The sequence below is a fragment of the Astyanax mexicanus genome, chromosome 8 (assembly GCF_023375975.1).
Source record: "Astyanax mexicanus isolate ESR-SI-001 chromosome 8, AstMex3_surface, whole genome shotgun sequence".
Lineage (NCBI taxonomy): Eukaryota > Metazoa > Chordata > Actinopteri > Characiformes > Acestrorhamphidae > Astyanax > Astyanax mexicanus.
Genome location: NC_064415.1, coordinates 57,006,499 through 57,021,139, shown reverse-complemented (window position 1 = coordinate 57,021,139; position 14,641 = coordinate 57,006,499). Strand labels below are relative to the sequence as shown.

General features: G+C 36.8%; 1 protein-coding gene across 1 annotated transcript; it reads right to left on the bottom strand.

Annotated features, from left to right (window-relative positions):
* Positions 1-605: 605 nt before the first annotated feature.
* ap2m1a (adaptor related protein complex 2 subunit mu 1a) lies at positions 606-14,171 on the bottom strand. The gene is made up of 13 exons (XM_022677792.2): positions 14,034-14,171; positions 12,534-12,652; positions 8,565-8,830; positions 7,797-7,879; positions 7,498-7,503; positions 7,150-7,285; positions 6,299-6,443; positions 6,083-6,097; positions 4,321-4,440; positions 4,005-4,140; positions 3,202-3,299; positions 2,993-3,104; positions 606-1,821 (listed from the first exon to the last, which is right to left on the bottom strand). The coding sequence occupies exons 2-13, from the start codon at positions 12,605-12,607 to the stop codon at positions 1,687-1,689; spliced, it is 1,326 nt and encodes a 441-aa protein (XP_022533513.1). The 5' UTR covers positions 12,608-12,652; positions 14,034-14,171; the 3' UTR covers positions 606-1,686.
* Positions 14,172-14,641: the final 470 nt, after the last annotated feature.

Here is a 14,641-nt window from a genome sequence, read left to right as displayed (position 1 = left end):
AGCACTAGTGACTAGAGCCAAATTAGAAGGCAATTTTAAATAGACATAATAGACTGGAGAAATACAAAACAGTTACTTATTTTAGTTAATTGGATTTAATGTTAATATATATTTTTTATTATAAGATTACAAAATTCCTTTGGGTGCATTACAGACAGAAACAGAACAACAGAACAGAAACAGATATTTTTTTAGCATGTTTGCTTGGACGTTAAAATTATTTTAGACCTAGTTTTGTAGTTTTATTATTGCTATTTCTTTTTGAAAATAAAAAATGCAAAATATTTTTGCTATTTAGATTATGCAATAGTGAAAAAATAATAAATTGGCAAATTAATGAAAAATGTCATTTAAAAAAGGTTTTACATTCTGTATTTAGAGTTATAGTAAAAATTGCCTCTCAAAGTTTAAAACTGTTCTCATACTTCATCAAACTCTACTACTCATTTTATTAGAATAAATAAATTAAAAATATTGTATATGATCTTTTCAAATAATACATTTGTACTGGATGAGCTGTAATAGTAGAAATTGGTGCATCCAAGCTTTAAACTCACTACAGAACTTCAGAAAAAGACAACAAAACCCACACACACACACATGTATACAGGTTTACTATTATATTTATTTTTACTGAACTAAACAGTCACCATGTTACAGAGCAGGAGATCAGAGACACTACGAGAGTGACCAACGGAGAACCACCACAGATGAACGTAAGCTACTGAAGAGGGTGAGATATTATGGGTAGAAGTGGTAGAACCTCTTGAACGACCTCAGAGAGACCTGGAGGAGCTGGACAACTTAAGCCAAAGCTGGAGAACATCTGATAGAAACGTCCTCGCCTCTTCTCTTACTGGACAGGCTTTCTGGACTCTGGGCTTAAGCTGTCTGGCTAATCATCGGGAGATCCTGCTTTGAGAAACAGCCACATAATTCCAGTTTAGATCAACATGAGGCCTTTTGGAAACTTGCTAAGGTTATAGTGGCCTATAGGACACACACACCAAAGCTTGTTGATGATGCACTGGAGCTATGAGGCTTACAAAATAAGATAAGAATAATAAGATATGAATTAAAGCATTATTTTTTCTTTTACCACCAGATAACCACCCATACATACGCTTTTTGTGTGGGGTTACTGTGCCTTTAGGACCAATATGTTTGTTCTGAATTAGTGAATTAGTGTTTAAGAGCCAGCTAAGTTAGAAACACTTGCTGTTGAGCTTTAGCTTAAAGCTTAAAGCTGCTATAGGCTGTAGAGGTGGATATATCAGTATATAAGTGTGTGTGCTTGTTTGCGACATAATTCATATAAAAAAGAAGCATTATAACATCTGTTAATGAGAAAAACAAATGGTGTATAAGCTAAACATGCTGTAACCATTAGCTACTAACAGTTAGCCTCATAGCTCCACTACATACATTTAAGATTAAAGTGAAATTTGTGGCCGTGGCTGTTTCTCCAGACCGCACCTCCCTGCTCTGAACGCTGGGCCTCTTGGATAATAATAATACACTCATACAGACAGACAGGATACATTTCACATTTTGCATAATTCAGTATGTATTTTTTTTTATGTTTGTTTAATTTTATGTTTATAATTGATCCACATATCTTGAAAGGGGAGGCGAGACACACGCGAGCCAGAAGGCGACTCCTGGTCCTCTCAGGCCAGTGGCCGGTCAGCAGCGCGTCTCGTAGATGCCGCTGCGGCCGATGTACCGAACCCATTTAATCACGTCGTGGTCACTGTAGTTCAGCTTGGACTCAAACACCTTCAGGTAGCGCACCTTCAGACCGGACGGCGCAAACGGGACCTGAAGAACAGGAGCAACATCGGTCAAACTGCCAAATTCTATACTGAGATTAATATCGATATGCATAGATTATTATTACATGAATTTGAATAGTTTTCTAAATTTCATACATTTAAAATCAACTGGACAAAAAAAATATACATATGACAAATAGGGACCAATGAAAAAACAATGTTCTTAATGATGTAATGCTGCTTAAAGTGCCCACTTTATTTGTGATAGACCTGGAAATCTTATTTTTATTGTGGCAGGCTAAACAGGCAGGGATGTCAAAACTAGTGATGTTAATAAATTAAAAAAATGCAATCAACATAATTCTGTAATTATTTGCTATAAAATCACACGTATCTTCTCTTCAAGACTAAGCTTTTAATAATGAGACTTTATTATATTATTTCAGAGTTGTTTTACTATATTATATTATTTCAGGTAGGATTTACTGTATTATAATATTTGAGATTAGTTTCGATGCTTTTAAACTAGAATACTATAATGTTCTGAGTTACTGAGTTCAACAGAGTTATAAAAAAGAGAAAAGAATAAACACTAGTCTAGCTCCATATTCCACAATTAACAGCTTGAAAAGAGGAATCGTGCCAGAAGCTGTGTGTTTGTGAGAGAGCGAGAGAGCATGAGAAAGAGAGTGAGAGAGAGTGAAAAAGAAAGAAAAAAAAAAGAGATAGAAAGAGAGAGAAATACTAAATGTCTGTATATATAAAAAGCAATCTATCTTTTGCTATATCACAAAATAAAACTTAATACTTCCCTAAGCTGTGTAAATTTTTCACGTTTTCCACTTGATTAAAGTTTCCAGATTCATCGCATTATCATTAAAAGCCCTAGTAAAATAAGTGCTTGGAGAACAGCTGCTGTAATGAACCAAACATGGCTTTTCTATGGCAATTTAATGAGATTTCTGCTCATTAATTTGCTTTTTCTCTCCTTAAAACCTGATTCCAATTATATTGGCCTAGTTTCTCTAAAGTAAGTCATTTAAACTGGTGAATTGAGTTGCACTATTTAAGATGTTTTGTGAAACTCAGTCCATCTCATTAAAGCTCTGGTGTTGAAGTAGGTGTGTTTAAATGTCACCGTCTTGCATGTGGTAAAAATGTGGACCAACTGGTAGAAAGCACAAAAGCTGCTGCTGCTGCTGCTGAGCTGAACTCACCTCAAAGTTCATTGAAATCGGAGGACGAGCCCACTTCTTCTTATCGTTGGTGGGCAGCAGCTCAATCTCAGCGCTGATCTGAGACTCCTTCATTCCAGCCATGCGTTTGATCCTGAACACAACAGATAAATCACAACAGTCAAACCATGAACTACAGGCACAAACACCACAGCTAGAGAAGAAACACACAGCGGGAGAGAGGTACACACTTCCACACGATGGCGTTCTCGCTGGCCTTGTACTTCGCCTTCCCCTTCATGCAGATCACCTGCACTCCACTCGTGTTCAGAGGGGTCGGGATGCGCACCTTAACAAGAGTGAATAAGAACAGCAGCAGTGTTAATACACTAGATTTATACTATCAAACACAATGCCGTTATGATCAGGAGATCTCAGGTTCGAATCCTGTTCATGCAGGTCCATTGGCTACCGGAGCCCCGAGAGAGAACACAGTTGGTTGGCCTTGCTCTCTGTGGGTACAGTAGATGGCGCTCTCTCTTTTCCCCCTCATCACTCCTAGGGTGATGTGGATCAGCACAAGGCTGCGTCTGTGAGCTGATGTATCAGAACCGAGTCGCTGCGCTGCTTTCCTCCGAGCGTTAGCGCTGCTGTGATGCTACTCGGCAATGCTACAGCATCAGCAGCAGTTCAAAAAGAGGCGGAATCTGACTTCACATGTGTCAGAGGAGGTGTTTGTTAGTCTTCATCCTCCTGGTGTGTTGGGGCATCACTAGTGATAGAGGGAGTCCTAATGAGTGGGTTAAATAATTGGCCTTGTAAATTGGGGGAGAAAATGGGATAAAAATGTAAAATTAAATTAAAAGAAAGAACCTGGTTTGAGGCTGCTTTACTACAGGAGGGCTTGGCAAGCTCTCGATCAAAGAACCCTAAGAATTCTATTCTGTTCTATTGTATCTGAAGGTGCTTGTAATAAAAAAAAAATAAATAAAAAATAAAAAAAAGGTGAATAATTGTGTGGTTCTATATAAGGTCTACACCGTGGAGTACTAACCTCAATCTTCTGGGCCAGCAGTGAGGGCTTGAAGTTGGACTTGATGACCACTTTCACCTCCAGCTTGGTGCGGCCGACTTCGCGCACCAGCGGAATGACCCGGAAAGGCAGAATGATGTCCTTAGTGGTGCGATACCTGCATGTTCACACAAGAAAAACTTAAGAAACACATATAAAAGAATGTCTAAAGGTAAAAAATATGATTTTATAGAGCTTTTTACAATCGAAATCCGGGCCAAGGCCATTGTGACTGAACCAATGGCAACAGTGGCAAGGAAAAACCCTCCTTAGAGAAAGAGTAAGGGAAGAAACTGACCTCATGAGCTCGTACTCGCCATCGGGAGGAATGAAACTGATGCTGCGCTCAGAGTCGAACTTGCTGAGGCGAACACACTGGTGGAATGTGCAGTCATCGATGGCTATGGACTGTTTTCCACTGTGGAGAAAACACCCAGAGAGCAGAGTGAGCTACAGATAAACAGTACAGAACAGTGTACAGAAATATGTTTCTATAAGCCAAATTTAATTAAAAATTCATGAAATCAATTTTCGCTTTTAAAAATAGGAAAAACATTTTTTTATAGATTTATCCAAACATATAATAAAACTCCAGCTACAACATAATCAATCAATGAAATATAACTAAAACACTACACAATATAAAAAAAAAACCTAGATTTTCTCTTCTATGTGTCACATTGGATCGGGTACACACACTAGAACCACTGGGGAATCTGTGTCTACACACTGCTTTTACATCATCATGTTATAAATGAGGCACTAGGAAAAAAACAACAATGTAGATCTGGGTGATAAACCGTGATTATGATAATTACCATTAATCAATTCTTATATTCACTCAATACATTAAGGGTGAACTACATTTACAATGTAGCCAAACATTTAGATAAAAAAAAACTTAATGTTGTAAAATTCTTAAAATAATATTCTTAGAATAAAGTTTGATAGATTCTGATAAGGATTGAAGGATCAGCTCTCCTTCAAACCTTTTCCAGAAAATTCCTGAACACTATAGAGTTTCCTCTTTATTGCACTAGATGGTGCTGTTTGCACTTTTCTCTCTAGATGGAAAAGACTAAGCCGTTTACTCACAACAGCACAGTTAGCAAAACCTGTCATATATGTGCTTTATAGCTTATAGGTAATACAGCTGACACATACAAATACTCTTTTTAAACAGGCATTAACAAAATTATAAAATATATAATAGTACAAAGTGTGCCACACTTTTGTAAATGTACCGAATTTTACAGATTATAAGGGGCACTATCAATAAAGATCTATTTTCTGGCCTATTTTCATATATAAGGCACATTTTAAGCGACATTACTAGTAAGGAACAAAGGATTCGCCATGTTTCCCTTCTAGTGGTGAAGCTGGGAGAAGCGCCTGAGTAAACAAAACTGTAATTTTTATAAAAACATTTTCTTTCAAAGTCAAACGAGTGCTGGATGTTAATCTACACAGATTTCTCTCCTGAAAACTGTTTATTTGGGTGAGTAAAGTTTAAATTTCTAATATTTTAGCTTGGTTAGCAGTGCCTAGTGCTGGTAGATGCCACACTACACTGAGGAACCCTGAGTGTTCCGGTAAACCAGGGTAATATTAGATAGCAGTTCATCAAACATATCTTATTTTAACACTGTAAACACACCAACTAAAGTGAACTATATTGGCCTCTAAATGGCAAAAGAGCTAAGACTGTGTTTAGCGGCTAATGCTAATACTGCTCCAGCCTTAGTGCTGGAGAAACATTACTAAAAACTCACCCTTATAATACTGTACTTCAGCAGAGTGGCTTTACTGATCCTTAATACCTGACTGGTAGAATTCATATATATGTGCTCTGGATTATAAAGTGCACTGATGATTTTTGAGAAATTTAAAGGATTTTAAGTTCGCCTTATAGTCTCACATGCCTGGTGTCTGCAAATGACTCTATAGTTCTCTCTATATATATATTTATTTATATATTTTCAGGTTACATCACCCAGGCCTACATCATGTACTAGTTAACATACTGGGAAAAGAAAAAACAAACAAATCAAAAACAGTACCTTCCCCCTAACTCACTGAGAGAGATATGGAGAAAGAGAGAGAGAGAGACAGAGGGAGAGAAAGAGAGGGACGTAACAGAAGCAGACACGTAAAAATCTAAGCAAACAGACAGCGGCCTCAAAGCAAATATCATCTTTAAAAAAAAAAAAAAAAACAACAACTTCAAATCTCACATAAAGGTCAGGAGGTCATCTTTAGAAGTGAACGCTGCTCACCTTTTCCCTGCATCATCGCTGGCTCCGCCCTTGCCCTGTTTATCAATGACGATTTTGTCGTTCATGCCGAATTTGCACTCGGGCATCCCGCTCAGGTAGCTCTTCATGACCACGCGGCCGGAGACGTGGGCACTCAGGACCTGACCTGTAAAGAGACGAGGATTTGAATGTAAAAATGATTTTCAATATATAAAAATTGGAGCAAATGTAATTAAAGGCTACATTCATTATAAGCCACAATTGCTCAAATCTGATTTTTTGCTCAGATCTTGACGGTTCACATTCAGTGTAAATGTAAGTGATCTGTATCTGTGTGTAATGTGAACACAGAATCTGTTCCTGAAACACCGTCTCACATGCTGCACATTGATACCTGTATAAACGCCTCCTTCTTCACCAACAACAAAAACCCTCATATTAGAGAGAGGAGAGACTCGTAGCTTAATAAAGGGAAATGGATGAGTTAGCAGCTCATATGTGGAGCATCTTTTGCTGGAGTGGAGAGTAAACAGCTGCTCTGAAGTTCATGCTCAGGTCCAGGAGGTAAAGAAAAAAGGACAGGTGGTTTGCTTTTGCTGTTTTTTTTTTTTTTGCAGCTACAGCTGCACAGCTGCACCAAGAGATGCAGTGTGGGTACGAGAGAAGAGAAGCACGTAGCGCTAATGCTAATGCATAAAAGCAAAAAGAAGTATGAATTACACATGATTTGACCGTTCACATTCATCTCGCATGTCCATGGATCAGATACGTATCCGATTTAGGACCACATATGAAAGCAATGTATTTTTGAATTTTTGTAACCCCTCCTTTCAAACCTCAGATTTGACCCCTATAGGCCGATGCCATCTCACCCTGTGGAGACATGAGCAGGTTCACACTCTCCAGCACATCCAGGAACAGCTCATTACGGCGGTATTTGATCCCCTCACGACGCCAGCCGATCTGACCAGTCACCTGGCTGGTGATCTGGGACTGCTCCTCTTTAGTCTGTGTAAAATAGATAGATACATGTATTAGAAGTAAAAAAAATTAAATGTACAATGTAGAATTCCAATATGTGCCCATCTATAAAATGTAAATATAAGGTTTAAAAGGACACACAAGAATAAAATTAAAAGAAAAAAAGTATGCATTTCTTTATGTGTATTTATGTGATTATACTAAACATTATATTTTTATTATGGTTGATTTGTAATTACCTGATGCTGCGGTCAGTCAGGTCCGGAGGAGCAGGATATGAAAGAGGGAAAGAGATGCGTTATAAACTGTGTTTAAAACGATCAACTGAGCAACTCTATGATTAGTGTGTGAGACAGAAAGAGATTGAGAAAGAGCGAGACACAGAAAGGCAGAGAGAGAGAAAAACGTGAGAGAGAGAGACAGAGAGAGAGAGAGAGAGAGAGAGAGAGAGAGAGAGAGAGAGAGAGAGAGAGAGAGAGAGAGAGAGAGAGAGAGAGAGAGAGAGAGAGAGAGAGAGATTAATCCTGGTTCTCCTTACCTGGCCTTTGATGCCCTGCTGTGTAATGAAAGTCTTCAGCGCTCCTGTCTCTGAGTTCTGAGGGTAGCCAAAATCCAGAATCTCTACACACACACACACACACACACACACGCACACATGCAAAAATAATATATATGAAGCAGAAAATCACTGGCTGTGTTTCAGACACACACCAGGCTCTGTTTTCTTTGCATTATTATTTGAGGTCTAAAAGTTCTGCATCTTTTTTGTTATTTCAGCCATTTTTCGTTTTCTGTTAAAAAATGCTCTAAATGAGAATATTTGTATTTGGAATTTGGGAGAAATGTTGTCTGTAGTTTATAGAATAAAACAACAATGTTCATTTTACTCAAACATAAACCTATAAATATCAAAATCAGAGAAACTGATTCAGAAACTGAAATGACGAGCATTGGGAACAGCAACATAATTATACAATTATTATTTTCAATTCTAAATTTGATGTTTACCTATAGTGTAACTATACTTAAAAGTATGAAAAATTAGAAGCTTTTATCTGAGATTCAATTAGAGGCATTTTTTTTTTGTTGTTGGCACCATATTTTAGGGTATAATATTGTTCACAATATTTAAAAATGTTGGCTATATTATCGTGTACGATTCGATATGGCACAGCCCTACTCCTAAGATTAGATACTGAGCATGAACGGCACAAGTTTCAAGAAATTGTTTATCATACCAGATGTGCCAGAAATGCTCACAGCCACAATATTTCAGCTTAAACATGAATATCAACGTTTTTCTCACCGTCCAGCAGCTCATAGATCAGCACAAAGTTGTTCTTGATGTTCTCCTCGCTGATCTTGCCAAAGTAAGCCGCCATGACATCACACATCTTGTAGAGGAACTCGAAGACCATGGCAGCGTTGACATTCTGCTTGGTCACAGCAGCCAGCCAGATGTTGGAGCGTTTGACGTGGAAGAAGCTGGTGCGGGCGATGTTGGTAACAGGTGAGCGCACCTGCTGGCGGGCGTGGATCACGTTCACCCGGAACGCGTCCACTGCATTCCGTCTGTGGAGAGGAGAGGAGAGAGAAATGATTAAGATTAAGATGAGAAAAAGATTATTTTTAATTTCCTTTAAAAAAATTAAAAACCTTAAGAGCAACTAATGCCTTCAGGGTTTGCTTATTAGCTCTTATCTGCTGAAGCTTTTATTCCAGATACAGGCAGAGAGAAAAATACAGTAATTATGTGGGGAAAAATGTCTTTTTTTTGTATATATATTTAAGATATGTGAACAATTGACCTGCAGTTGAACAATACTGCAAGGTGGATGTAATATAGCTAAACATAAAACTGAACAAAATGTTTTAATATGTTTTTAACCATTTAATAATGAATTCACTTTATTGAAGGAAAAAGAACATGCCAACATTTATAACTATATAATTAATTACATAATCATGTGATTAATTAATCGTCTAAATCACATTAATCACTTTTAGCTTTAAAAAAATATTTTAAACTGTTGCTACAACTCAGTTGAATTTTAGCTGAAAACCAAATTAATTAATGAATAACTGGTATAGACTTAAAATCTCCCTGTAATGAACATCCGTCAGTAACAGAGAATATTGTCATTTAGAGCATTTGTTTGCAGAAACTGAGAAATGACTGAAATAACAAAAAAAAAAAAGATGCAGAGCTTTCAGACCTCAAATAATACAAAGAAAACAAGTTCATATTCATAAATAGTTTTAAGAGTTCAGAAATCAATATTATTTGGTGGAATAACCCTGGTTGGTTTTTAATCACAGTTTTTGTTTCATGCATCTTGGCATCATGTTCTCCTCCACCAGTCTTACACACTGCTTTTGGATAACTTTATGCTGCTTTACTCCTGGTGCAAAAATTCAAGCAGTTCAGTTTGGTGGTTTGATGGTTTGTGATCATCCATCTTCCTCTTGATTATATTCCAGAGTTTTTTAATTTGGTAAAATCAAAGAAACACATCATTTTTAAGAGCTGTATTTTATAGTTTGCTCATTTATTTGCCTAAAAAATGTAAAAATATTTTATAAAAGATGCTCATACAGTCCTTGCTGAAGCTGATGTTAAAGTAAATCATCATATACTTATTTTTAGTATTTGTTAAGTTACATTGCCTCCAACTCACAGTTTTGTTCACATGAAGAGCAAATGTCCGTATATGTTTTGACTGTTTAATCACAGGCTGCTAGCTGACTTAGAGCTAATCCCTTAATTACAAACTGGGTATCTGCCATTACCAAGTGGTAATCCTTCTCAAGAAAGACTTGCGTTTGATTGCGTGAGAAAGCTGTAAGCACATATATCCATCATATATTTATCATATTTCTTATCGCAGTTTTATCAGCAATGGAGCTGCCTATGCAAAGAATCTGAAGCATGGGTGTCATCTCAAAAAACTACAATATCAAAAGAAATCTACTTTATTTCAGCAATTCAGTTCAAAATGTGAAACGTATATATTATATAGATGTATTAAACACAGAGTGATCTATTTTAAGTGTTTATTTCTTTTATTGTTGGTTATTGATTATGGCTTACAGCCAATAATTTTTTTTTTTTTTAAATCAGTGTCTCAGAAAATTTGAATATTATATACTAAGACCAATTGGTACTTTTGGCAGTGTGGGCAGCGTGCCAAGTCCTGCTGGAAAATGAAATCGAGCAGTTTGGACTGTGTGTCTCTCCACTCTTCCTCCAGACTCTGCTCCCTTGATTTACTTTAAATGAAATGTAAAATTTACTGATGATCAGTGATGGTTTGGAGAGTCATGTCTGTCATCTGCTGGTGTTGATCCACTGTGTTTTATTATCAAGTCTAAAGTCAGTGCAGTTTTGTTTTCCCACAAAATCTTACTGCACTTCATATCTTACAGCTTCCCTCTGCTGAGAAAAACTTTTATGGAGATGGATTTATGGATTTCATTTTCCAGCAGGACTTGGCACACTGCCCACACTGCCAAAAGTAGCAATTGTTCTTATAATATAATATTTTAATTTTCTGAAACACTGATTATTGGGTTTTCATTGGCTGTGAGCTTCATAATCATCAACAATAAAAGAAATAAACACTTAAAATAGATGACACTGTGTGTAATACATCTATATTATATACAAATTTCACAAATTATATTCAATTTTTTTTGAGATGCACTTATAAATCAATAACTACTCCAGTTAAACTAGTAAAACTAAGATTGCGCTCATGTTTAATGGGACCGTTGCACATTTTTTCAGCATCTTAAACTCACTGTTCAGGTGCAGTGAGAAGTGGCATGCTCTGGGGTCAATAAATTACTGGAACTGTGGCAAGGCATGCTTTACAGTCTCGTATAGTAATATGATTGGTTACAGGGTGGAGGGGTCAGGAGGCATGCTTCAAGAAGGACCTGACCAATAACAGCTGTGTCACGATGCTTCATAATATTAACCAATCTGCTTTAATACAGTACTCCAGAGGTAATGCAGCTGTCGTAAAGCTAAGTCCTCCAGATGTAGCCCAGCTGTTATAAAGCTAAATATACCAGTGGTAGCACAGCTAGCAAAGCTAAGTTTTTTAAAGCTAAATAAAGAAAAGCCTCACTGTTACAGTCTTAAAATTATTACTCTGCATGGTATTGGAGTAGTTATTAACTAGATTAAATAGTTCTTAACAAATAATATCCCTTTCTTTTCTCATAATATATGCTTTAAAAAGATAAAATTCTTCTTTCTACTGTGCTATTTATATTATAGCATTATATTCATGCAACAAAAAAGAAACATCTGTATTTGATGTTCTGTTCTACACAATATATTGGTCAGGCCCTAGCTCTCAGCCTGCTGGACACAGTGACTCTTACCTACTTCTATGCCGAATGGAGATGGAGAAATTTGAGGCAGGAGACAAAGAGAATGAGAGGAGGAATGAAAAGGACAAAGAGATGAAGAAGGATGCACACGTACAGTACACACAGACACAACCAACACACAGTTAAACAGTGGAAGCACACGCAGAGCAAACAGGAGGGTATTAGTAACGTGTTTCCCCAACAAACCTCTATTCTGTAGCGTTTACACTCGTGGGAAATGAAATGTCAGAGCTAATGAAAGAAAAACAGGTGACAGCAGAAAAACCTAACGCGGACAAAAGATCTTCCTCGAGCCGAACATCCTGCTCTCCTTCCTCAATCTCTCTCTCTATCTTTTTTTCTCTCTCTGCTGGAGCAGGATGGCCTCCTCTCTGAGTGAGAACAATGGCCCGCGAGAGCCGTGAGGAAGACATGCGTTTCTATCCTGACCGTCATCACGAGCTAAAAGACTCCATTTCCCTGACCTACAAAATCCAGAGCTCATGTAAAAACAAAAAAAAGACAGAAACTAACAATTATCAGGCTAGTCTCAATCCAGTCCAGAGGATCAGAAACAAAATGAAGACAGGCCTGTTTTAATGGATCGAGCAGCTATTTTCAGGCTCGTTACATGTGTTAATGAGTAGATCAAATTTAGACATGGTTTAATTCAAACTACATTCAAATTACTACACTTATTTATCAGATTTTCAGCCTAAACCTGCTCTTTCTGCCATGATTTACTGTATTTTACAGACTATAAGACACACGTATTATAAGCTGCACTGTTAATAAATGTGTATTTTCTGGCCTATTTTCATACATAAGGCACACCAGATTATAAGGAGCATTTTTACCAAACTTTACGTGAGACCGCCGTTCACAGTGAACTCACCCTATGTCATCCCGATAGACCCGGGAGATAAGGACCTCCCCCTTGTGGTTGTAGATAAACAGTCCTCCAATCATGGTGGCTGTTCCTCAAACTTCACATTCCATGGTGGGCTCTCACACCTGCAACATTAAAAAAAAAGAGACATTTTAAATAGCTAACCAAGTCTTACATTATCAAGGACTGCAGACTATAACCAACACTTATGTCAAATATTTAACTTTAACAGCTTTATGAGAGTCTTATGATGTCAGTTTAGTAGGTTGCGGAGTTACAGTGGCTTAGAAATAATTATCAGAAATAATATATTTACATTTTAGTTCATTTTAATTAGTTAATATTGCAAAACAACACTATGTAAGTCCAACTTTCCACTTTTAAGGTTGAGAGGCATGCAAAAAAATGTATATAAACTAAAAAATAATAATAATAAAAAAAGATAGAATCTGTCTCTAGCAGATATATCATAGGAAATTAGAACAGTGTGATTTTTTCTTTTGCGAAAAACAGGGAAAAAAAAGTAGTACCCTGATGTGATAAGGGTTGGGTGATATTCAAAAATGTTGGTGATAATAAACAAATATATATTTACAAAAAAATACATGTATAATAATACAATAATATCTAATAATAATAAAACACATCACTTTACTTTCCCTAAAATCAATCGGTTAAAAATAACCTATTTATTCTTTACTCGTTTAGGAGCTATGTTTGGTGTTAGCAAATTAACGTTAGAGGTAAAATGTTTTTTAACCAATTACTTAAAAAAAAATATATATACACATTCTTTATTGCAAAATTTAAAAGTGTAAACATGCTGATCAAAGCAAGAACAGACCGAAACTGACCAAGTTCTCTATTTAAAGACCGTTACAAACATGAACCAACACAAATAGGCAACTTCTCCGTTCCACCTTAAACTGTGCACTTTTACGGTATAGGGCATGCAGGCGCTACAACCTTACTGCAGCGCTATTTAAGGTGGAACGGAGAAATTATAAACGGAGCTTGCAAATAACAGGAACAGGGCCGAGAACGAGTACACGAGCTTAAAAGGTGGAGTCGGGAATTAAGTCATGAGTCACACGTTCCTGGTTTGGGCGCAAAAATAAAGAATAGCACACAAAACTAGCAAAAAAAATACCTCGTTATGTTAGTTATTTAGGCTAAATAAAACAAAACCTCCCTCTGCCGTTAATCTAGAGACTCCGGCCAACAGGAAGTGAGGATTCATCGATCTGATCGTGATATAACCGGCCTAATCCTTCACTAACACGCGAGCTCACGACATTAATAATGATGATAAGATAAAATAAGCAGAAATACGATAAGTTAATGTTCCAGTTAATTAGCGTTAGCTAGTATTCAGCGACCTCGATGTTTATCCGCGTTATCTGATCCCGCTGATCCTGCTCCTCCCCGCATGCGAGACTTTTACAGGTTTATACCCTGTAAATTTAGTATTAATACGCAGTTAATTATTAGTTAGTATGTCCATACCTGTGTGAGATCTTGGGTTTTCAGTAGTGTGAGTGTTAGCGGGTGTAAATGTGTGATAATGGGCTGGAGGCTCAGGCTCAGTCCCGCCGGGCAGCTGACCGCCTGCGTGCCCGCGTAGTCTGCTGCGTAATGACGTCAAAGGGCGGCGTAAAACCGAAGAGGAGGGAATTTAAAACACATTTCAAAAACATAAATTAATTCATCTTAAAAAAATAGAATATTATTGAAAAGTTACTTTATTTCAGTAATAGATGTATTATTGATTATATAATTGTGATTTACAGCCAATAAAAAATCTAAATGTTATATTAGACAAATTTGTTTTTTGGCAGTCCTGCTGTAAAATTAAACCCACATTTCCATAAAAGTTTTACGGAGTTTTTGAGTTCTCTTTAACATTAGTCTGATGATCTGTATATAGTATATAATTTAATAACACTACTTAATAACATCTGATTATATAACTACGATTTCTTAAATAATTTTCTTCATTCATTCATTCATTCATTCAAGTCAAACAAAAACAACTGTTGGAGAGGTTCACGTTTTGTATATCCAATAAGAATGAACTAAAATAAAACAAAACAATAAAACAAGCAGCAATGAAA

Bases quoted from the DNA above. Each gene is read 5' to 3' on its own strand.
- ap2m1a (XM_022677792.2), bottom strand. From the start codon at position 12,607: ATGATTGGAGGACTGTTTATCTACAACCACAAGGGGGAGGTCCTTATC. The intron at 6,444-7,149 runs GTGAGATGGCAT...GTCTCTTTACAG, and splicing joins CCTGCTCATGTCTCCACAGG to GTCAGGTCCTGAGTGCCCAC. The intron at 1,822-2,992 runs GTGAGTTCAGCT...CCTGTTCTTCAG, and splicing joins CGATTTCAATGAACTTTGAG to GTCCCGTTTGCGCCGTCCGG.